The following is a 24,697-nucleotide window of genomic DNA, read 5'->3' on the forward strand; positions in this document are numbered from 1 at the left end:
ATCAGTTATTGCTCAAGTTTGGGAGTTTATGCAGATACAGATCTAGTTTGGCTGATACAGTGATAAAGAGGGCTCTGAATAAGTAAGGGTAGAGTATGTTTGTTTTGTGCTGATATCCTGAAACATTTATGTTTTTTGTTCATAGGTTCATAGGTAGGTACTAGTCTGTTGGCCCTAGGGCCTATATAAGCCTAGCCAAACGGTACCCTGGCTTTTGCCGCCCAAGAAAATTATTTTCTTGTGACCCTGTCAAGCAGAGCCACAGAAGTAATCCCCGGGGTGAATTTCCTATCTCCCATCTAATCAGCAAGATTTTTCTTGAAGAGTGCTAATGAGGAGCTTTGTTTGATATAGATAGGTAGTTTGTTCCAGAGTATGGGAAGTCTCTGAGACAGGAATCTATCCCCTCCAGCATGTTCTGTTTATTGTGGTGACAAGGTTTTGGTCCCTAGAGCATGTAGCTCAGCGGGATTGGGATTTCTTTAAGTGGAGCATGTCCAACAGCTCTGGGTTTGACATAGCTTTGTTTGTTAGGCAGAGATTGCCTCTGAGTAGGCGATATGCGACAGAGTAAAGCTGGAGTTTTTTGAGACGGTCTGCGTAGGGCATCTGTTTGAGGCCGGTAATCCTCTTTGTGAGGTATTTCTGCAGCCTTTCCAGTTGTTGTAGATGTCTTGTGAGGTACATACCAAAAGGGGCGTTGTACTCTATAATGGGTCTAATGAGTGATACTTCTAACAGTAACCCATATAAGAAGCCTCTGAGGTTTATCATTGTTTAGATGTTCTTCATCTCACATTGCTGCAGTCCTGACACTTGGGTAGTCCGCTGTCCCAGTCGGCCCGAATACCAAAGTATAAGGCTGACGTTGGTCAAGGCGCATTAGTCTGACGTCAGGACGTCAGGGTACAAATGCGCATGACCGACGTCATTTCCTCAGTCTTTTTTGCCGCATGGTCCGATGCAGAAGCAGTTTTGCAAGTGCAGGTTGGTGTTCTGAGATTTTCCGAAGTCGGAGTTTCAGACCGAATCCAAGTTGGCTAAGTACCCCGTTGGGGAATATTTAGTTTTTTTCTTGCCTCAGTATTTTACCGGATGTCAGAAAAAGTGAATAACTGTATTTCTTGTGGGAAACAGATACCTCATAGGGATTACCATACCTTGTGTATACCTTGCTTAGGGCCTGAGCACGACGTTGTTGGCTGTCGCTCTTGTGCTAGATTTAACAAACGCACTATAAAGAGGAGATTAGATTGTGCCAGGTTAGTTTTTGGGAAGCGGTGTAATTATAAAATGCCGTCGGATGCTCCGACGCCCGCTTCGTCAAAAAAGCGCAAGGACAAAACAGCAAAGCCTAGGCTGGAAGAACCGTCCGTACCGGACGTCGGTTCTTTAGAGGGCTCGGTGGAGCCAGAGGTTCAGCCAGATATTTCTTTGGAATCCCAGGGAGAGACTTTATTACTGCAAGATGTGACCTCTCAGGAGGTAGGCCAGGCGGAAGGGGCTTCTCAGGTAGCTGTTCTTCCCTCCCTTCCTAAGGTGGTTAGGCCCTCCCCTGTTGTTTCCAAGGCTTCTCCCAGGGGCAGGCCAGGTTTTGTTTCAGGTGTTACCCCTAGTTCTTCAGGGTCTGTACCTAAGAAGCATATGCTTAAGATGGCAGAAGATTTGATTACAATGATTAGAGGTTCTATGCCCCCTCCTGATAAGAGGCCTAGGGTGGAACCTGAGCTTGGGAGTTTTGAGCAGTGTTCGGATGCTTCTGAGTCTTGACTGTAGACTTGCAGGAGTATTCCCCTTACTCTGATTCTGATGTGGATGATTCTACTCCTTCTGCTTCTCCTCCTGAGGATTTTTCATTTTCAGAGACTCTTCATTCCATGAGGGAGCATTTTAAATGGGAAGGTCAGGATTTCTCTGATTCCAGGAAAAGGCTTAGGGAATTTGTTTCTACCCCAGCATAGGCCTTTAGCTATACCTCCTGTTCTAGATGTGGTGGAGGATGTTTTTGCAGAGGCTTCTCTGAACCCTGATTCTTTGCCTCCTGCTCCAGTTAAACCGGATAGATATTATAGGGTGCCTGAAGCTCATAAGTATCTTTTAAGAGTCCTAGGGCAGACCCAGAAACTGTTTCACAGGGGCCTAAAGGTGTTAAGGCTTCTGTTGTTAAAAATCCTGTTCCTCCAGATAAAGAGGCAAGGGCTTTGGATAGATGGGGAAAGAAAGTGTATACTTCTTCCACTTTGGCCATGAGAGCTTTGAATTGCCAGTTTCACATGTTGAAATACCAAAATTATCTCCTTTCACAATTAAAGTCTAAGGTAGATGCTTTGGCGGAAGGTATTGAGTGTAAAGAGTTGCAGGATTTAGTTCATGTTTCTGAACAGGTGGGTAAGCATTCTTTGCAATGTGGTTTTGATGCTGTGCGGGCCTCTTCGAGGGTGGCTGCCACTGGTTCGTTCTTCGCAGGCACGCCTGGCTGAGGGATCAGAATTTAGCTGAGCATGTGAAGACAAGGATTTTAGATGCTCCTTTACAATCTGATGTGTTGTTTGGTTCGCCTGTGGAAGCAGTTCTAAAGAAAATGGAAGACAAGGCTAAGTCTATGCAGACTGTTAAAGATTTTTGCAGGTTCAGCCTCCAGTTTAGTAGAAATTGGCCTACCAAGGGGTGGACATATCCTGCTTATGATTCCCAGTCTAGGGGTAGGTCTAGACGTGGTAGGGGCAGAGCTCAAGGTTCTTTTAGGCCTAGAACAAGGGAGTTCACCTGCTCAGTCTTCTGGTGAGGGCAGGGGTCAGTCCTTTCGTAAACAGACCCAATGACCTGCCTTTTCAGCTGCCAGAATCTTCTCGTCTGGCAGCACCTTTGGGAGGAAGGTTGGCACTTTTCAAAGAAAACTGGAGTTTAATTACCCAAGACAGATGGGTTTTGGATATCATTCACCACGGTTACAGGTTTTATTTCCATACCTTGCCTCCTTTCAAAGGCATGCCAGACATTCCTCCTCAACAAAGGACAGAGGCTCACAAGCAAATTTCTCTGTTGCTCCAAATAGGGGCCATTCAGCGGTTCCTGTGCCAGAAAGGGGCCTAGGATTTTATTCTCGCCTGTTCCTAGTACCAAAAAAGGGGAACACGTGGAGACCAATTTTGGATCTGTCTATCCTCAACACTTATCTGGACATTCCCAAGTTCAAAATGATGACGTTACAACAGCTTTTACCTCTGCTGGGCAAAGATCACTGGATGGTAACTTTGGATCTCAAGGAAGCTTACCTTCATGTTCCTATCAGACTAATTTGCAGGAAGTATCTTCGTTTTCGAGCTGGGAATTCTCATTATCAGTTCTCTGCATTGCCCTTTGGCTTATCTACTGCCAGAGTATTCACAAAGGTTCTGGCTCCAGTGATAGCTTTCTTCAGGCTAAAAGGAATACAAATCTATCCTTATTTGGACGATTGCCTGCTTCTGGCTCAAGGAAGGGACGTGCTTCTTCAGCATTTGGAATATGTGATAGCAGTGCTAAGATGCCTAGGGTATTCTGTGAAGCGAAATAAAGTCCAGTCTAGTACCCTCTCAAGACATGTGCTTTCTGGGTGTGAGACTGAATACAGCAACCCAGATGGCCTTTTTAACCCCGGACAAACAAAAGAATCTTTCTCTTTACTTCCATCAACTATCTCATCAGTCCGGGCTGACTGCAAGGACAGTCCTTCAAGCCTTAGGGTTCATGGCATCTTGTATTCTGGTACTTCCCAATGCCAAACTGCATATGAGGAAGCTACAATGGTATCTCAAAAATGTATGGACACAGCACTGCCAGGATTTGGACACTGTCATTCAAATAATACCTTGCATTCAAAAGGAATTTTTGTGGTGGGCTCAGGAATGTCACCTAAACAAGGGACTCTCTGTGACCCGGCCAGAGGCGAGTCAGATTCTAACGACAGATGCCTCAGACACAGCTTGGAGCTCATCTGAATGGAAAGTGGATACAAGACAAGTGGCCTGCCAGACTGCAGCATCTACATATCAACATGAAGGAGATGTTAGCAGTCCAGTTTGCATTACTGGCTTTCAAGGATTTACTTCTTCCGGGGCAGGTGTTGATTCTAACAGACAACACAACTGTCATGTGGTACATCAACAAACAAGGGGAACACATTCTTATCCTCTATGCAGGCAAGCAATGATTTTGTGGGAGACTGCGTTAAGCTTGCAACTGAATCTTCAAGCAAGGTTTCTGCCAGGAGCACAGAACTCCTTAGCAGATGTGTTGAGCAGGCAAATCATGGATCCCCACGAGTGGAAACTGGATCTTCATGTATTTCAGACATTGACAGTGTCCTGGGGAACTCCAGACATAGATCTGTTCGCTTCTCCACTAAACCACCAGCTGCCAAAGTTTTGCACGAAAGGTTTCATCACACAGCCTGGAAAGTGGATGCTCTTTCTTTCAGTTGGAAAAATCTTCATGTGTATGCCTTTCCACCTCTGCCTCTCCTCCCAAAGGTACTCCTAAAGGTCAGACAAGACAAGCCAAGGATGATTTTGATAGCTCCAGATTGGCCTCGGCAGCACTGGTACCCATTGCTGAGGAGTCTGGTAAGGAAGCCTCCATGGCCCTTACCTTTGATTCCACACCTATTGTCTCAGAAGGACGGGCATCTACTCAATGTCAAGCTTCACTGTCTTCATCTAACAGCCTGGCATATTCTGTTTTGAACCATAGCAGGTCTCAGCTTCCTCAACAAGTTCTGAATGTGATTATGGAAGCCAGAAGGCCTAGTACAAGGAAAGTGTACGCAGGAAAATGGAAGAGATTTTTATTTTGGTGTACAGCAAAGGATTTGGATGTTTCTGAGCCAAATTTGAGTGTGGCTCTTCAATATCTTACTGAGTTATTGGACAAAGGGTTGTCTTTCTCTTCCATTAAGATTCATGCTGCAGCAATTTCAGCTCACTATGATTGTGACCCACCATTGTTTTCTCATCCTTTGTTCAAGCAATTTCTTAGAGGGGCAAAGAATATAAGACCCCCACGTAGAGCTCCTACTCCTGCTTGGGACCTCAATTTTGTGTTGGAGAAACTCACTCTACAACCTTTTGAGCCTACAGCTACTGCTGAATTGAAATATTTGTCATGGAAGACTGCTTTTTTGTTAGCCATTACCTCTGCAAGAAGGGTGTCTGAATTGCAGGCCCTTATGGTGGTTGAGCCTTTCCTGATTTTTCATAAGGATAGGATGTTCTTCGTCTTCCATTGCTGCAGTCCTGACTATAGGGTATAGTCCGCGTCCAGTCGGCCCGAATACCAGAGTATAAGGCTGACGTCGGTCATGGCGCCTTAGACTGACGTCAGTACGTCAGGGTACTAATGCGCATGACCGACGTCATATCCTCAGTCTTTTTTGCCGCATGGTCCGATGCAGAAGCAATTTTGCGAGTGCAGGTTGGCGTTCTGAGATATTTCCGAAACCGGAGTTTCAGACCGAAACAGAGTTGGCTAAGTACCCCGTTGGGGAACATTTTGGTTTTTTCTTGCCTCAGTATTTAACCGGATGTCAGAAAAAGTGAATAACTGTATTTCTTGTGGGAAGCAGATACCGCATAGGGATTATCATACATTGTGTATACCTTGTTTAGGGCCTGAGCACGGCGTTGTTGGTTGCCGTTCTTGTGCTAGATTTAACAAACGCACTATTAAGAGGAGGCTAGATTGTGCCAGGTTAGTGTTTGGGAAGCGTTGCAATTATAATATGCCGTCGGATGTTCCGACGCCCGCTTCATCCAAGAAGCGCAAGGACAAAACAGTGAAGCCTAGGGTTGATGAACCGGCAGTCCCGGACGTCGGTTCTTTAGAAGGCTCAGTGGAGCCAGAGGTTTTGCCAGGAGTTTCCATGGCGTCTCAGGCAGAAACTTTATTGTTACAGGATGTGCCCTCTCAGGAGGTAGGCCAGGCTGAGGGGGCTTCTCAGGTAACTGTTCTTCCCTCTCTTCCCAAGGTAGTTAGGGCCTCTCCTTCTGTTGCCAAAGCTTCCTTTAGAGGTAGGCCAAGTTCAGCTTCTGTGGGGCTTCTCCTAGCATTTCGGGCTCTGTGCCTAAGAAACATATGCTTAAAATGGCAGAAGATTTGATTACTATGATTAGAGGTTCTATGCCCCCGCCTGATAAGAGGCCTAGGGTGGAACCGGAGTTTGATAGTTTTGAACAGTGTTCACAGGCTTCAGAGTCTTCTGTGGAAGACTTACAGGAGTATCCTACTTATTCTGATTCTGATGTGGATGATTCCACTCCTACAGCTTCTCCTCCTGAGGATTTTTCATTTTCAGAGACTCTACACTCCATGAGGGAGCACTTTAAATGGGAAGGCCAGGATTACTCTGATTCCAGGAAAAGGCTTAGGGAATTCTTGTTTTTACCCCAGCATAGGCCCTTAGCTATTCCTCCTGTGTTGAATGTGGTGGAGGATGTTTGCAGAGGCTTCCCTGAACCCTGACTCCTTGCCTCCTGCTCCTGTTAAGCCTGATAGGTATTATAGGGTGCCCGAAGCTCATAAGTATTTGTTTAAGAGTCCTAGGGCGGACCCAGAAACTGTTTCTCAGGGGCCTAAAGGTGTTAAAGCTTCTGTGGTTAAAAATCCTGTACCCTCTGATAAAGAGGCAAGGGCTTTGGATAGGTGGGGAAAGAAAGTGTATACTTCTTCCACTCTAGCCATGAGGGCGTTGAATTGTCAGTTTCACATGCTAAAATATCAAAATTATCTCCTTTCACAATTGAAATCTAAGGTGGATGCTTTGGCGGAAGGTATTGAGTGTAAAGAGTTGCTGGATTTGGTTCATGTGTCTGAACAAGTGGGTAAGCATTCTTTGCAGTGTGGTTTCGATGCTGTACAGGCCTCCTCGAGGGTGGCTGCTACTAGTTCTGTTCTTCGCAGACATGCCTGGTTGAAGGATCAGAATTTAGCTGAGCATGTTAAGACAAGGATTTTGGATGCTCCTTTACAGTCTGATGTGTTGTTTGGACCGCCTGTGGAAGCAGTTTTAAAGAAAATGGAGGACAAAGCTAAGTCTATGCAGACTGTTAAAGATTTTTGCAGGTGCAGCCTCCAGTTTAGTAGAAATTGGCCTGCTAAGGGGTGGACATATCCTGCTTATGATTCCCAGTCTAGGGGTAGGTCTAGACGTGGTAGGGGCAGGGCTCAAGGTTCTTTTAGGCCTAGATCAGGGAGTTCACCTGCTCAGACTTCTGGTGAGGGCAGGGGTCAGTCCTTTCGTAAACAGACCCAATGACCTGCCTTTTCAGCTGCCAGTGGATTCTCGTCTGGCAGCTCCTTTGGGAGGAAGACTGTCTCTTTTCAAAGAAAATTGGGATTTAATTACTCAAGACAGATGGGTGTTGGATATCATTCATCACGGTTACAGATTTTATTTCCACACAATGCCCCCTTTCAAAGGCATGCCAGACGTTCCTCCTCCACAAAGAAAAGAGGCTCACAAGCAAGTTTCTCAGTTACTCCAGATGAGGGCCATTCAGCCAGTCCCTGTATCAGAAAGGGGCTTAGGATTTTATTCTCGCCTGTTCCTAGTACCAAAGAAGGGGAACACGTGGAGACCAATTTTGGATTTATCTATCCTCAACACTTATCTGGACATTCCCAAGTTCAAGATGTTGACGTTACAACAGCTTTTACCTCTGCTGGGCAAAGATCACTGGATGGTAACTTTAGATCTCAAGGAAGCTTACCTTCATGTGCCTATAAGGCTAGGTTGCAGGAAGTATCTGCGGTTTCGAACTGGAGATTTTCATTATCAGTTCTCTGCATTGCCCTTTGGCTTATCTACTGCGCCCAGAGTATTCACAAAGGTTCTGGCTCCAGTGATAGCTTACTTCAGGCTTCAAGGAATTCAAATCTATCCTTACTTGGACGACTGCCTGATTCTGGCTCAAGAAAAGGAAGACCTTCTACAGCATCTGGAATATGTCATAGCAGTGCTAAGATGCCTAGGGTATTCTGTGAACGAAATAAAGTCCAGTCTAGTACCCTCTCAAGACATGTGCTTTCTGGGTGTGAGACTGAATACAGCAGCCCAGATGGCCTTTTTAACCCCGGACAAACAACAGAGTCTGTCACTTTACTTCCATCAACTATCTCATCAGTCCGTGCTGACTGCAAGGACAGTCCTTCAAGCATTAGGGTTCATGGCATCTTGTATTCTGGTGCTTCCCAATGCCAAACTGCATATGAGGAAGCTGCAATGGTATCTCAAAATGTATGGACACAGCACTGCCAGGATTTGGACACTGTCATTCAAATAATACCTTGCCTTCAAAAGGAATTCTTGTGGTGGGCTCAGGAATGTCACCTAAACAAGGGACTCTCTGTGACCCGGCCAGAGGCGAGTCAGATTTTAACGACAGATGCCTCGGACATTGCTTGGGAGCTCATCTAAATGGAAAGTGGATACAAGACAAGTGGCCTGCCAGACTACAGCATCTACATATCAACATGAAGGAGATGTTAGCAGTCCAGTTTGCATTGATGGCTTTCAAGGAGTTACTTCTTCCAGGGCAGGTGTTGATTCTAACAGACAACACAACTGTCATGTGGTACATCAACAAGCAAGGGGAACACATTCTTATCCTCTATGCAGGCAAGCAATGATTTTATGGGAGACTGCGTTAAGCTTGCAACTAACTCTTCGGCAAGGTTTCTGCCAGGAGCACAGAACTCCCTAGCAGATGTGTTAAGCAGACAAATCATGGATCCCCACAGTGGAAACTGGATCTTCATGTATTTCAGAAATTGACAGTGTCATGGGGAACTCCAGACATAGATCTGTTCGCTTCTCCACTAAACCACCAGCTGCCAAAGTATTGCACAAAGGGGTTTCATCACACAGCTTGGAAAGTGGATGCTCTGTCTTTCAGTTGGAAAAACCTTCATGTCTATGCCTTTCCACCTCTGCCTCTTCTTCCAAAGGTACTATTAAAGGTCAGACAAGACAGGCCAAGGATGATTTTGATAGCTCCAGATTGGCCTCGGCAACACTGGTATCCACTACTACGGAGTCTGGTAAAGAAGCCTCCATGGCCTTTACCTCTGATTCCTCATCTGTTATCTCAGAAGGACGGTCATCTGCTCAATGTCAAGCTTCACTCTCTTCATCTAACAGCCTGGCATATTCTCTGTTGAAGCACAGCAGGTCTCAACTTCCTCAACAAGTTTTAAATGTGATTATGGAAGCTAGAAGACCTAGTACAAGGAAGGTGTACGCAGAAAAATGGAAGAGATTTTTATTTTGGAGTACAGCAAAGAATTTGGAGATTTCTGAGCCTAATTTGAGTGTGGCTCTTCAATATCTTACTGAGTTATTGGACAAAGGTTTGTCCTTTTCTTCCATTAAGATTCATGCTGCAGCAATTTCAGCTCACTATGATTGTGACCCACCTTTGTTTTCGCATCCTTTGTTCAAGCAGTTTCTTAGAGGGGCAAAGAATATAAGACCCCCACGTAGAGCTCCTACTCCTGCTTGGGATCTCAATTTTGTGTTGGAAAAACTTACTCTACAACCTTTTGAGCCTACGGCTACTGCTGAATTGAAATACTTGTCATGGAAGACTGCTTTTCTGTTGGCTATTACTTCTGCAAGAAGGGTGTCTGAGTTGCAGGCCCTTATGGCAGTAGAGCCCATTTTGATTTTCCATAAGGATAGGGTATCATTACGTACTAATCCTTCCTTTATGCCTAAGGTGGTTTCTAGTGTGGCTTTAAACCAAACTATTCATTTGCCTACTTTTTATGCAGACCCCCAAAATAAAGGGAAAAGATTTTGCACACTTTAGATGTACACAGGCAATTGAGATATTATTTAAGCAGGACTAAGGATTTTAGGCAGTCTCAGCAGTTGTTTGTTTCTTTTGCTTTGAGTTCACAGGGCAAGCCTGTGTCAAAACAAACTATTTCCAGGTGGATTGGCTTTTGCATTGCATTTTGTTATTCCCATCATGGCAAGGAGATTCCAGCTGGGATTAGGCCTCATTCCACTAGGGCTACTGCCACTTCAACAGCATTTCTAAGGGGTGGCAACTAAGGATATTTTGGAAGCAGCTACTTGGAGTTCAGTGCATACTTTCTCTAAGCATTATCACCTTCCTATCTACTCTAAGTCTAGGGCTGGTTTTGCCACAGCTGTTTTGCAAGGCATGTTGTCAGCTCCTACTTCTTTATAATTTGCCAGCCTCCCTTACCTCTGCTTTGGGATTCTACCCAATAGTCAGGACTGCAGCAATGGAAGACGAAGAACATAGTACAGTTTTGTACCTACCATAAATGTAGATGTTCGAGGATTCCATTGCTGCAGTCCAATTTACCCTCCCTCCTTCCCCTCTGTATTTAGGGGTGGTTGTGTAGGTGAGTTTACATGCTTATATTTTTGTATATATTGTTGTATATATTGTACATGTTTTTGGTGCAGGTTTTTTGGGACTTGTCTTTTTGGGGTCTTCTGACATCTGGGGCAAGAAAAGACTGAGGATATGACGTCGGTCATGCGCATTAGTACCCTGACGTACTGACGTCAGTCTAAGGCGCCATGACCGACGTCAGCCTTATACTCTGGTATTCGGGCCGACTGGACGCGGACTATACCCTATAGTCAGGACTGCAGCAATGGAATCCTCGAACATCTACATTTATGGTAGGTACAAAACTGTACTGTATCTTTACGTACTAATCCTTCCTTTATGCCTAAAGTGGTTTCTAGTGTGGCTTTAAACCAAACTATTCATTTGCCTACCTTTTATGCAAATCCCCAAAATAAGGGGGAAAAGATTTTGCACACTTTAGATGTCATGAGCAATTACGTTATTATTTAAGCAGGACTAAGGATTTTAGGCAGTCTCAGCAGTTGTTTGTTTCTTTTGCTTTGAGTTCTCAGGGTAAACCTGTGTCAAAACAAACTATTTCTAAGTGGATTGGGTTTTGCATTACTTTCTGTTACTCCCATCACGGCAAGGAGATTCCAGCTGGGATTAGGCCTCATTCCACTAGGGCTACTGCCACTTCTACAGCATTTCTAAGGGGGGTGGCAACTAAGGATATTTTGGAGGCAGCTACTTGGAGTTCAGTGCATACCTTCTCTAAGCATTACCACCTTCCTCTCTACTCTAAATCTAGGGCTGGTTTTGCCACTGCTATTTTACAGGGCATGTTGTCAGCTCCTGTTTCTTTGTGATTTGCCATCCTCCCTTACCTCTGCTTTGGGATTCTACCCAAGTGTCAGGACTGCAGCAATGTGAGATGAAGAACATAGTACAGTTTTGTACCTACCATAAATGTAGATGTTCGAAGATCCACATTGCTGCAGTCCAATTTACCCTCCCTCCTTCCCCTCTGTGTTTAGGGGTGGTTGTGTGGGTAGGTTTGTACCTTTTTGACTTTGTATATATTGTACATATATTTGGTACAGGGGTGTTTGGTGTGTTGTTTTTTGGTTTGGCCTTATCTTTTTAGGGTCTTCTGACATCTGGGGCAAGAAAAGACTGAGGAAATGACGTCGGTCATGCGCATTTGTACCCTGACGTCCTGACGTCAGACTAATGCGCCTTGACCGACGTCAGCCTTATACTTTGGTATTCGGGCCGACTGGGACAGCGGACTACCCAAGTGTCAGGACTGCAGCAATGTGGATCTTCGAACATCTACATTTATGATAGGTACAAAACTGTACTTTATATATTGGACTGTTAGCATAGCGGATTCAGGCTCTGAGCTAAGGGTACAGGGTTTGATTCCTTCCTTTTTGTGTGACTTTGAGCAAGTTACTTGACCTGAAAAGGGACACGTGTCTGGTAAGTTTACCCACTTAACAAATGTATATAATAAAAACTACATGTGTGAGTCAGAAGTTTGATAAGTTTTTTTTCCCCAAAAGTAACCCTCATAAGAAGCCCCTGAAGTTTTCATTCTTCAGTTACATGTCTGTTAGGAGGGGCAACAGGCACCTCTCTTTTGACAGAGTTATTGTACTGCCATCTTTTGTAATCTCTGGCCTGTCTCTCTGAAAACACACCTCTTTCAAGGAAGATCACGCTGTCTCACTCAGTGTTTCATTTTGCCTGGTTTCATGGATGACCTTGGTTATGTGGCAAGTTGTGTAGGTGGGAAACCAAGAAAAACAAACCCAGGTATACAATCTAGAGATCATTTTCAGCTCATTTTTAAATAGAAGGTAGTAATAATCATGTGATGTAGAACTTTCCAGTAAATGCAACTAAAAGGTGTCTAACTATGATACTTCAGCTACAGTTTGAAAGAAAATCCCCAGAGCAATCAGCAATACATTTGATAAAACAAAAACCTTTTTAAAGCTGCTGTAACTTCATCACAAAAATTTGAAAAGGTTCTAGTCTCCCAGGTTAATCAGACTTCTGGATTTGCCCTACATTGAACCATGGGATAAAAAAGGTTTTATGCTCCCACAGACATTTCAAGAATACTGCTAGATGAACTTCACTGATTTTTGCAAACTAAGTAGATTTTTTTTGCCCACTGTTTCAGTTAGTCTGTTTTGTATGTATACAGCTGATTCAGTTCTCCCAGGAGCATTGTAGCATGTCACACATGCAAAAGGGAAAAATAAAAACAGCCAGGACTTGCAGATAGTGTAAATGACAGAATTTTTTAACTTGCATAAAAAATTTTCAGATATGCTGATGACTCCAAATTGGGTGCAATGATTGAATCCCCCAAAGATGACGGTCTGACACAGATAAAATAACTGGTTCTAGAACCATGTCCAAAAATTCGATGCAAAAAAAAATGCATAATTATATCCTTTGAGAAGACGACCACCCCTGCAAATTACAACGTTGATAACACTCCCCAAAGAATAGACCCAGTGGTGTGGGACTTGGGAGCTGAGATTGAGTAACCTGAACTTTGATCACCATTTGTCTATGATAGTGAGAAAATCCTTTTATGTGGCATAACTTATAAGTAAGGGCATGGCTTTCACATCTAAGGAGATCGTAGTTTAACTATACTCAGCCCAGTAACTGAGTATAGTGCACCCTTTGGCATGTACCTGACCAGGCATTTGCAACAACTGGAGCAGCCACAGAGGTTCCTCACTAAAATGATATAGGATGTAAATAATAGGTCCTATGCAGACCACTTCAAAGCCCTGTCCTTGTACTCAGTTTCCTACAGACTACTGAGGGGCAATCTATGCCTAATATACAAAGCATTCTGCTATCCAGCCTTGGTCAATCGGCTACAAATTTTGCAAAACAAACAGCACTAGAATTATCCTATCTAAGGATGTAAACCTCATCTGTGACATAAACAAAATATGTTGGCAGGACAGGTATGTGTGTCAGAGATTACCCCTTCTCTTGAACAGACTCCCCATTCATGTGAAACAGAGCTCTTCCCTAAGTGTATTCAAGCACAGTTTGGGCCAAAGGATGGGAAATCGCACATTCACTCTTAGCCCTTATGGATACAGGTTGTTTGTAGGTACCCTAAGGCACAGACAAATACCAAAACTATTCTGTTCTGTGGGCATGATCATTTGGAAACTTTGGGCATGAATAGCTAGGCTTAAAACGAGTCTAGGGCAGTTAGCCGAGTAACCTTATGTAATTGTGTATAATTAAAAGATTTCCTGTGTTTTAAGAAAACATAGCAGAATATAGTATTATATAGTGTATAGTATATATATATATATATATATATATATATATATATATATATATCAGAGTGTTTTTTTGCTGGGGTTATCCACAAATGCTGATAATTTCTCTCTTTATTTGTTTAACATACCCTTTATGTAAAATACGGTGGCCTACAAAGTCACTACTGCTGTTTAGGAAGCAGTGACAAATAATCTCACTACTATTTACAGTTTTTCAGTCCTTTTGGAATGATTTTACTTAATGCCACCATCCAGTCTTATCTTGTATCTGAAAGATGGTACAAGCAAATGTGCATTTATTAGATATTTGACACACTTTATAGAGACAAAATAAAGGCTCCGGTGCACAAATGAATAATCCACAAAGCTTTATTCCAAATGAAAATGAAGCGCTTTTCGTCTTCTCTGCCAGTTTGGTAGACTTCATCAGACAAATCAGCTGTAAAATTGAAGGATATTTATTCCATCGACAATGCAATTCAAAATTAAACTAGCGTTCTCCGTCAAAATTTTGACGGAGTTTTAATGGTGTACTGCAGTTAATATGCAAGGAATGAACAGTGATATCGTCATGGTAATATCAACATATCGATTTTGAATTGAGTTGTCGATGGAATAAATATCCTTCAATTTTACAGCTGATTTGTCTGATGAAGTCTACCAAACTGGCAGGGTAGACGAAAAGCACTTCACTTTCATTTGGAATAAAGCTTTGTGGATTATTCATTTGTGCACCGGAGCCGTTATTTTATTTATTTTGCTCGTTTGGTCCATGTTGTTGCTTAGTCACTTTATAGAGACGCCAGACCTGTAACAGGTTACTTTAAATTTCACCATGAGTTTTTGCAAACTGACTTGATTGCAAAGTGCTTGGGGGGGGGTGCTTGCTGGCAGCTCCCCTGGCAGAAGTGAGAAACATCCTTCGCTGTCAGCCCATTTCCTCAGTACCTCACCAAGTGCATGCATAGTAAGTCCCAGGAGAAAAACAAAAAAAGTCCAACCAGCACAGTTGGCTGCCTGGATGATAACCCTTTATGGTCAGCTCTTGCTGGTATGGGAGGAATATGGGTTGATTGACCAAGAGAGGATATGATGGTCAGCAGGAACAAGGATAAAGCCTGCCAAAAAAAAAAGTTCCAATATGCTGGCTTTAGCCATTGAGCATATATTTGCTTCATTCCCCATCACTCTTTTTGCAGTTGACATTGATATAAATCAAGTTTAGCAAATTACTTGTGTTTAACAGTTCTGTTTATTCAGTCACAGCCATAAATGTGCCTTTTTTGCTTTTTTCCCCTCTAGAAATGTAATTTTTTTCATTTTGTTCTTGAGAGGTTTGTGAATAATGTCATAGTTAGCTTCACTACATAGGGATTTTATTTGCTTGCATTAGTTCGTGGGGCCGTTTAAGAGAAGCATCCTGGGAATACTAAAAGTTAAATACCTTATTCATCTTCAAAAGTTTTACATTACTCAGTTATAACCCTAACATACAGCAGCCCTGTTCGTTTTCACTGGCATGGCACACTTTGCCCTTGTTTCATATTTAAGATTGGGACAGCGAGTTGCCGTGGCACAGCAGATCAGCATCAGGATGAAAATTTATGAGTGGTTTGCTAAAAATGATTTTAAAGGCATCCTGTTCCCTGGGGCAGGTGATTATTATTATTATATTTAAAAATGTAAGCCCCACTACTCCTTTAACCAAATAAAAACATAGACATGTACGGAAGACATCAGTATATCTAGTTTTAACTCTATAATATCATAACTGTACACCCTTTAGGCATTATGTAAGGAACACTACAGTTATTTATTAACTGGGTAAGTGGAGTTATTCAGTGAATCTTTTACAGCCACTACCCAGCATCCTTTTCAACTATGTAACTAGGCATCAAGGGCTTCATGGTTACAGTACAAGGTCACCACTGTAAGGGGAACTTGGAGATTGTAACCTTTTAACACCCTACTCCATACGTAACAGAGGAAGCGGTCACATTTTTTGGCGATAGAGTCAGTATTAAGAGTGATAGTGTCAAGGCACCTTTGATGCTGGTTAGTGTATCGAGGGTGACCGTGGTTATAATGCTGGAAGTAATGAGGCCGTAAAGGGCTCTTAACTTTATGTGGTGTTTATTTTGTGTCCCTTAATGTAAAGGCTGATATAGTGCAAAATTCTCTTTTACTGATTTCTTTGCTTTTCCTGTTATTTACTTTTGTCTTTATTTTGTTGTCAGATTGCAGCCCTTCAGAAATGTATGCGCCCTTCTAAAGTGTGGCTGAATGGGACGCAGTTACATGAAAGTCAGCATATTAAAAAAGCTGCAATTCTCGAGCAGGGTGGGTGGAGCATTTTGTAAATGACTGCGATAAAAGATAATTTTTCCAAACTATTACCCACACGTGAGGGAATAATCTACACCCTCAAAAAATAGACACTCTGAAAGTGACTTTGTATTTATATTAACAGCTACAAAGTGAAATATGTTTGTGTATATATATTACCATAGATAACACTGTTCTTGTTAAATGTTTGGTAAATGTTTTCATTACTTTAGAAACAAAACAAACACCAGAAATCTGAAAATCTGTCATGTATCTCTACACTTTGTCAGAAAGCAAATAATCAGGTGTTCTATCAGTTGTGTAAATTGTATGTGAGAAGTACAAGTGAACTGCTGTTTGATGCGGTGACAAAATAACGTACTGTATACAATAACACTTCTGATCAGAGGCAGTTTTGTACTTGATATTTTATAAAAGACATTTTTCATCCCACTTTACTGCAGGCGATTTCTGTGTTCTGGATGGTACTTACTGTTATACCCAGTAATAACTGTGGGTAAGGTGCCAGGTTTAAAATCGCTATACTAATATCTGAATCACTTATTGTCGATCACTACTGTGCTGTTATCGGGGTGGTGCACTAAAGATAGAGATTGTGCTAGATTGGGAATTTTCCTTTTTCCTGCGGTAGTACAGTTTTGGAATTGATGCCATAGTCAAATCTAAATGCAAAAAAATGCATTATTATTATTCCTGTTCGCAAAATGGAATTCCCTACAAATTACAGTATTGACAGCACGCCCCTGAGTTCTAACCTAGTGGTGCAAGACTTGGGAACACAGGTTGATAGCAATCTGAACTTTTACCACCAAGTTTCCACACAGGTAAGGAAAGCCTTCTATGTTGCGCACCTTATAAGCAAGGACATAGCATCCAGGTCAAGGGATGTTCTAACTCCACTGTACTCGACCCTCATCAGACCACTAATAGAGTATAATGCACCCTTTTGCATGTACCTACCCAGACACCTGCAGCAGCTGGAGAGACCTCAGAGGTTTCTCACTAAGAAAATACAGGGACTCCAATCCATGACCTACATGGACAGGCTGAAAGCCCTGTCACTTTACTCTGTATCTTATAGGCTGCTGAGAGGTGACTTGTGCCTGGTCTATAGGGCAATCTCCAACCCTGCCCTAATGGACATGCTGCACATCCACAAGTCAAATGGCTCAAGAATCACTTGCTCTAGAGATCTCAACCTAGCTTGTGACATTAGCAGATCATGCTGGAGAGACGGTTATGTCTCCCAGAGACTGCTGCTTCTCTGGCATAGACTCCTTATTCATGTAAAACAGAGCTCTTTACTGACCCTATTCAAACGCAACCTAGGTAATTGGATGGGAGACCGCAAATGTGCCCCTAGGATGACACCCTTGTCACTTATAGGTAGGGGTAGCTAGTGTTGATCACAGACCTGCTCTGTTCATAAATTCGTTCTTAACTACCCAAAAAAGAACAAATGGGGATACCTGGGATTAACATGGCTGGGCTTGTAAAGGCTGTATGGCTGCTAGCCTAGTAACCTCCTACGGACCTATGTATACAAGTAGCAGGGTATGTGGGGGTGCAGGGAGTCCCTCCTGTAATAAAGCTTTTGGGCATGCTTCTCGTTCTTGTTTTTCCTGAGGATGTGTGACCATTGTTTTGTGAAGTGATCATTGTTTTGTGAGAGGAACATTAATTATGAGGTCCCCGTATAATCTATTTTGGGGGGGTGCTTTGTCATAGGTATCATAACTACTGTTCTTTTGCTACTAGAGGATATTTTGTTTATGCTTATCCTGCAGCTGTGCTTTGGCACGCAGAGTGGCCAGTACATGGAAGGAGATGCATACTACCAAACAAGTGTCCTTTATTTAGGACAAACGCTAGGTGTTCAGTGAGTGTAACATTCTGTGCTTTCGCCTGCTAATTAGTGTCCTGCAGGACATGAGCATGCAGCAGGGAAGCCCCCCCCCAAAAAAATTAGAAGAGGAGACAGACTATCTATTACTCAGTCCTCCGAGTGCAAGGAGGTTGCAGTAGTTTCAACATTTTTACTGAATGTAAACAAAGAAAGGTGCATATCTGTCTGTCTGCAGAGAGTTGTGAAGGGGTTCAGAAGAAGTCTTTTGTGGGAAGTGAACTACTGCCTTACAAGCAGTTACAGTCTGGCATGGAATCACAACTATTGATCTTTATAAAGTGTTTGTTTTTCTTGGCTTTTATAACAGTTTGGCTTGCATACTTTTTAGAGGGTGTTTTAAAACCCTTCCCATGTTTTTACCACTGAATAGTGGATTTGTTCTGTTGTCATGGTCCTATCCATTTTCATATTAATTCAGATGAGCAGGCTTGGCATCTTACAGCAGCACCCTTGTTATTTTCTTTGGAAATATGATTCTCAGAATGTGTTTTTGAAAGCTGTACTGTAGGTCTCAGAATGGAGAGACCATCCACAAAACATACAGCATGCACTAATTTGAGTAATTACACTATTGTGTATCATTTGCATTTTAGCATTTATATTCTAGAAGAACTGTGCTGTTGTGTAGGAGGTGACACTTTTGATTAATTTTCCAGTGGAGTTGATTGTATAAGTGATGGATGCTTTTGTGATAGTAACTGTTTGTTTCCAGGTTGGAAAAGTTGTCACGGCTTCAGCAATCACTAACCATTTTACCACACAACATTCATCATGTTGTCACTCTGCTGATGTTCTGTGCTGAACCACCTAGGAAGCAAAGAAAGAGGCAAGAAAGAAACACAGCCAAACTCTTTTAATGTACGCCAAAAATCTGACTTCAAATGCAGCCTTCATTGCTCTCAGCACAATTAACTTGACATATTGTGAAGTACCATAGTAAATTTGAGTGTCAGTTATTGAAATGTATGCTTAAGCTGATGACAGCACTGCTGAAAATACTGCTTTTTTTTTTCATTAAAGTGATTGAATCCTTAACCCGTGACCTTTGACACATAACTGAATTAGACAGACTGCTGAATCACTTGGCGGAAGCCCTGCCTTCTCTGGAATATCTCAGCCTTCTGGGAAATGTGGCCTGCCCAAATGAGCTTGTGAGCTTGGAAAATGACGAGGATGATTACCAAAGATACAGGTCAGTCCTGTAGACCATTTTCTGGAAGGTTCCATGCACTGTCAAAACAAGCACTAAGATTTAGTCACATTTTACATCTTTTCTCATAAAATAGAAATTTTCACTGACAACAGCTTAATTAATTCTTGTTCTGCTCTGAAAGAAGGCACTATGGATTATATGCCCACAAGATAAAAGTTAGGAACATAAGTACAATTGTGTTACCCTCTCCTTTTCAGCTACTTTATTTTTAATATTTTGAACTTTTTATCAATGTTTTTTCACAAGAAGAAACAAGACCAAAACAAACAACAGGCTCAGCCATTTGTACAGAAAACATTTTAGGCAGTTGTAAGATAAAAGGCCAAGTTTGCTTTGTGTGACCAGTGACTATTTTGCTTTGTAAGTCATACTTTATACTTTATTTTAATTTGTGGACTCTTATTGACTGATTTCACATTATTTTGTTTTCTTTTCATTTCTTTCGTTTCTGTTTGGAGGACCTCTATCCACTCTTATGATGGAAATGTTTAAGTTTGTGGTGCTGTTATTGACATTTGTAAACACTCTGAATGCAATGCAAACAAAAAAAGCCTTTAACGCAGATGTAAACCTTTACACTCAGGAACAGGCATTTCTGAAGTACCCTGATATCTTCCTTTAGATAAACAGCAGGAGAAACAAAGTACTAACCTGAACAAATTCTGTAGCGATTGGGAGAGAAATCTAGAACTGGACATAAGTTGCATCCATGGGCGCCCGCAGGATTTTTTGCCAGAGAGGTGCAAACCTAGAGGCCAGAGCTCCAGGATATATCTGTTTACGTGTGGATAACCAAGAGCTCCTGCTGTACTCCACACTGTAGTACAGAAAGTGATGGCGTCTCTGTGGTTTTATAGTGTTATCAAATAAGACCTAAAAAACTCTAATATTGAACTCATTCATGTAAAACATATAACGTTTCTGAATAACTGTAATTCTTAAAAACAAAAACTGAATGTACTTTATTGTTATAGTTTAGACCTATGACTCCTATGGCCAATATCTGGTTCTGCACATACAGTTTGTGGGGTCTCTGTCTGCTCCACAAACACAGCAGCAATAGCTCCTTTCTCGGTACCTAGTTAATTTAATAAAGCTGCAATCAGATCCTTGATGTCCACCCCTAGCAGCAGAGCCCGATCAAGTTGAAATGGGGTCCTAGGCAGAGTAATAGATCGGAGCTCCCCCAGAGCAGCCCCTCCTGCAGCAACCCCATACCACCCCCAAAGCAACCCCCTCCTCAGCCATTCCAATATTACATTACATGGCTCTTTCTCCCCAGTTACCATGAACACTGTTCAAACCTAACCTCGCCACAAGTTCCAGGCCAGATGAATTCACTCAGTTTAGTACACAGACTGATTTATTAAAATAAAAAAAATAACTTCTGCAGTAAAAGTTAACAGCAAAACTTCAAACTCTTATACCATTAAGAGCAAGTAACACACTGTTCAAATCTGTCAATGTGCATACTGTTTTCTTATTTACTTGTACAGTAATTACTAAATTACAGATATTGAAATAAAATAGCACAAACGCTGATAGCCATTTGCTAAACAAATAATATAGTCTCACAATGAAAATAGACTCGGCATGAGTGGCAAACTTCTCTGCTCTTGAAGTTCACATTCATTGAAATGGCATTAAAACTTATTCAAAGAAAATGTATCTGGCTAGTGGTGGATTAAGTTTGCATTTGGGCTGTTTTCAAACCATATGCTCCTTGCACACATTTGTAAGGCCATGCATACATGTATGTGTTCTTTGATTCACCTTTCTGATTGTATTAAATTATATTCCTTGTATAACACAGCACCACTTGTTAGAATCTGCGTTAAATTTGTAGTTTTGAACATTTTTTGGTAAGCAATGAAACAAAATGTATGAACCAGTATTGACAAAACTACCCATTTCAGAAAATGTCAACCATGAAAGGGCACTCAGACATCTGTCATTACAATCCACCAATATTAATTAATAAGACAATTTCTGCAGAAGTTAAAGTCATCTGAATAATTCCACATTAAAGAGATCCGTAACAAATGAAGAGGTTGCTACTGGCAAACAACTTTACATTTCAGTGTTTAATCTACAAATTCAATACCCACTGCTCTTGAAGAATTAAATTGTCGATGTCACATTAAAAAAAATGGTAAACTGGTAATATTGCCATAGGGAATGACTGATAAACTAACAAGTTCATAGTTAATAGGCATCTCATACAAAGGATGGCACATTCAGAAGTGCAGAACTCCTATCCCCCTTAAAATGCACCAAATAATCAGCAATCAAAAGGGCACTGCAGTACCAGCACTCCATCTACATGGTGTGGGAGTAGACTCCACAGCCATCTGCACCAAAGGCATTTATGCTACTAACACTGTTTTCAACTGCTACAGTGCAAACAGTGACTACCATTTGCTAAATAAAACAGATTCACATTGAAAACAGACTTAGCATGAGCAGCAGTAAGCTTCTCTTGCCTTGACACTCACAATTCTATGAAAATGCACTAAAACCTATAATCCGTTGAAAATGCACTGAAACTCAAACTCACAATTCCATCAGCAGTCTGGTAAATGATGTAGAGGATTTAGGTTGTTTCCACCGAATCTCACAATTCCTTCAACAGTCTGGTAGTTGGAGTAGAGGATTCGGGCTCTTGTCTCCACTGAATCTCACAATTCCTTCAACAGTCTGGTAGTTGGAGTAGAGGATTCGGGCTCTTGTCTCCACCGAATCTCACAATTCCTTCAACAGTCTGGTAGTTGGAGTAGAGGATTCGGGCTCTTGTCTCCACCGAATCTCACAATTCCTTCAACAGTCTGGTAGTTGGAGTAGAGGATTCGGGCTCTTGTCTCCACTGAATCTCACAATTCCTTCAACAGTCTGGTAGTTGGAGTAGAGGATTCGGGCTCTTGTCTCCACTGAAGCTCACAATTCCTTCTGCTGTCTGGTAGTTGGTGTAGAAGATTCAGGCTCTTGTCTCCTGTAATCAAGTTTCAGGGTCAAGCCTGATCAAGTTAATTGACTAAACTCCCTCCCCCCCGACTAAGGCATTACATAGTGTACCTCCATACCTCTCAACCTCTTAGCACAAGAAATCTGGACAAAGCCTAAAATAACTGGGGGGGGGGGACAAAGGCCCAAAACTAGGGAAAGATTTTATATATTGCTCTTGCAGGCATAGAAAGTTGCTAGAACAACAGGATTAGGGTTAGCATGCATTTTCTGTAGAATATAAAGTCTGAAACTCATATATATATATATATATATATATATATATATCTGTAATCATTACTTAGTGGCTTTAATCCTCCGTGAATTGCCAGAAAACCACAAATTTTATGATAAACAGACCAAATCTATGAGTCTAAATCTGGACAATTGAGAGGTATTTTAAAAATATACATACCCACACACATACCTACCTTCTCTCATAACACACACTATCTTGCATATGAACAGATCGGCTAGTTTAAATTACATACACACACATACACTTTCTCATACAGAAACAAAACAGCTAGTTTAAATTACACACATTCACATACATGTGTACATATATATTTTTTCTCTCATTCAGAAACGAATGGAACTGCTAGTTTAAATTACATGCGCGAGCACACACACACACAGACACACACACACACACACACACACACACACACACACACACACACACACACACACACACTCTTACCTTCTTTCTTGCCAGAATGGCTATTTTAAATTCTGCTTGCAAATGTGGAATGACTTTACATCTATGGTGGCATGCATGCGTGCGTGAGTTGGATATAATACATCATCACCAGAGTGGTTTTTACTGAGTAAATGGTGGATTTTTTTCAAAATATAGAACTTGGAGTTCTCTAGTTTAAATAATGGAAGCACCGAATAGCAGTGTCGCAAAATTTTATTTTTTTAAGTCATAATTCTGGTAGGGGGGGTGCAGGTGCACTTCCTTGTACCAGGCTGCAGGCACCCTTCACAAAACACACAAGCAGATGAGAGTCTGGAAAGGCAATTTACAGTGGAACAATAGGAGGTCCTCTGTATGACTAGCAAGTATGTAACAAAGTTTAGAAGGGTTGGGATTTGGGCTTTGAAGTATTTGCAGAGGTATTTTTATATGCCGAGCAGATTTCAGAGAATTTTTACCTCAGGCAGGTAGCAAATGCTGGGAGTGTGATGGGAAAGAGAGGTCACTGGGAATTTTTTTTCCTTTGGAATGTAATGAGTGTGCAAATTTCAGAAATTCCATGCAGAGTATTTTCCTTGGGAATGTGATGAGTTTGCACATTTCAGAAATTCCCTGCAGAGTACTTTCCTTGGGAATGTGATGAGTTTGCGCATTTCAGAATTTCCATGCAGAGTATTTTCCTTGGGAATGTGATGAGTTTGCACATTTCAGAAATTCCCTGCAGAGTACTTTCCTTGGGAATGTGATGAGTTTGCACATTTCAGAAATTCCATGCAGAGTATTTTCCTTGGGAATGTGATGAGTTTGCACATTTCAGAAATTCCCTGCAGAGTACTTTCCTTGGGAATGTGATGAGTTTGCACATTTCAGAAATTCCATGCAGAGTATTTTCCTTGGGAATGTGATGAGTTTGCACATTTCAGAAATTCCCTGCAGAGTACTTTCCTTGGGAATGTGATGAGTTTGCACATTTCAGAAATTCCATGCAGAGTATTTTCCTTGGGAATGTGATGAGTTTGCACATTTCAGAAATTCCCTGCAGAGTACTTTCTTTGTCAGAAATGTCGGTGGAGCTAATGGATATAACTAACAAATGAGTCTTTTGAGATGGAATACAGGATCTGATTTGTCTAGACATAGTAAAGCCTTACTACATTCATGGCGGGGGGTGGTGCCAGTAGAAGGAACAGATTTGGTTTTTGCTCTTCAGTGTCAGAGTAGGGGATGTGGATCTAACTTTAATAAGTTAATCACTACAGTGTAGAGTTCGGCTTATTACAGTAAAGTGATTGTTTTCCTTTTCTTCTGTTTTTTATTGCAGTAAAGTGCCTTTTTTTTTTTTTTTTTTTGCTCTTCAGTGGCAGAGCTTGTGTGTGTGTGTGTGTGTGGATCAAATAGTAATTACAGTGAAGTGCTTTTTTTGGCTCTTCACCTGAAGAGCTGAGGGGGTAAGCCACTGGTCTGTGGTGCAGGGTGTTGATTGACCAGCTACTCTTCTAGCTACTGAAAACTGGATAATCCGATTTTGTCGTGTGCTCCTCTGTACCTCTTCAGTCGGTGCGAAACTGTATAATACATCTTGTTACTTTTCAAACTGTATACTTAAAGTATCTGTTTCATAGTTATCTCAGCAGATACAGCAGTTAAATATTCAGCCACTAGGTAGAACCCCTGTAGCTGTATTGACTATCCTCATTTTACCCTTTCAAACACCTTCCTTAGCCAGATTAACTACCCTCATATACCCTTCCAAACACTTTCCTCAGCCAGATTAACTACCCTCATATACCCTTCCAAACACCTTCCTCAGACAGATTAACTACCCTCATA

At 41.8% G+C, this 24,697-nt stretch overlaps 1 protein-coding gene across 1 annotated transcript in view; it reads left to right on the forward strand.

The window, feature by feature from the left end:
- LRMDA (leucine rich melanocyte differentiation associated) overlaps window positions 1-24,697 on the forward strand; it is a 2,308,867-nt gene that overhangs the window by 167,263 nt on the left and 2,116,907 nt on the right. The window contains exon 3 of the mRNA XM_044055519.1: window positions 19,004-19,143. Within this exon, the coding sequence (XP_043911454.1) occupies window positions 19,004-19,143 (140 nt within the window). The remainder of the gene's footprint in view (window positions 1-19,003; window positions 19,144-24,697) is intronic.

The sequence above is a fragment of the Protopterus annectens genome, chromosome 14.part0 (genome assembly GCF_019279795.1).
Source record: "Protopterus annectens isolate FY-2018-M chromosome 14.part0, PAN1.0, whole genome shotgun sequence".
Classification (NCBI taxonomy): Eukaryota; Metazoa; Chordata; order Ceratodontiformes; family Protopteridae; genus Protopterus; species Protopterus annectens.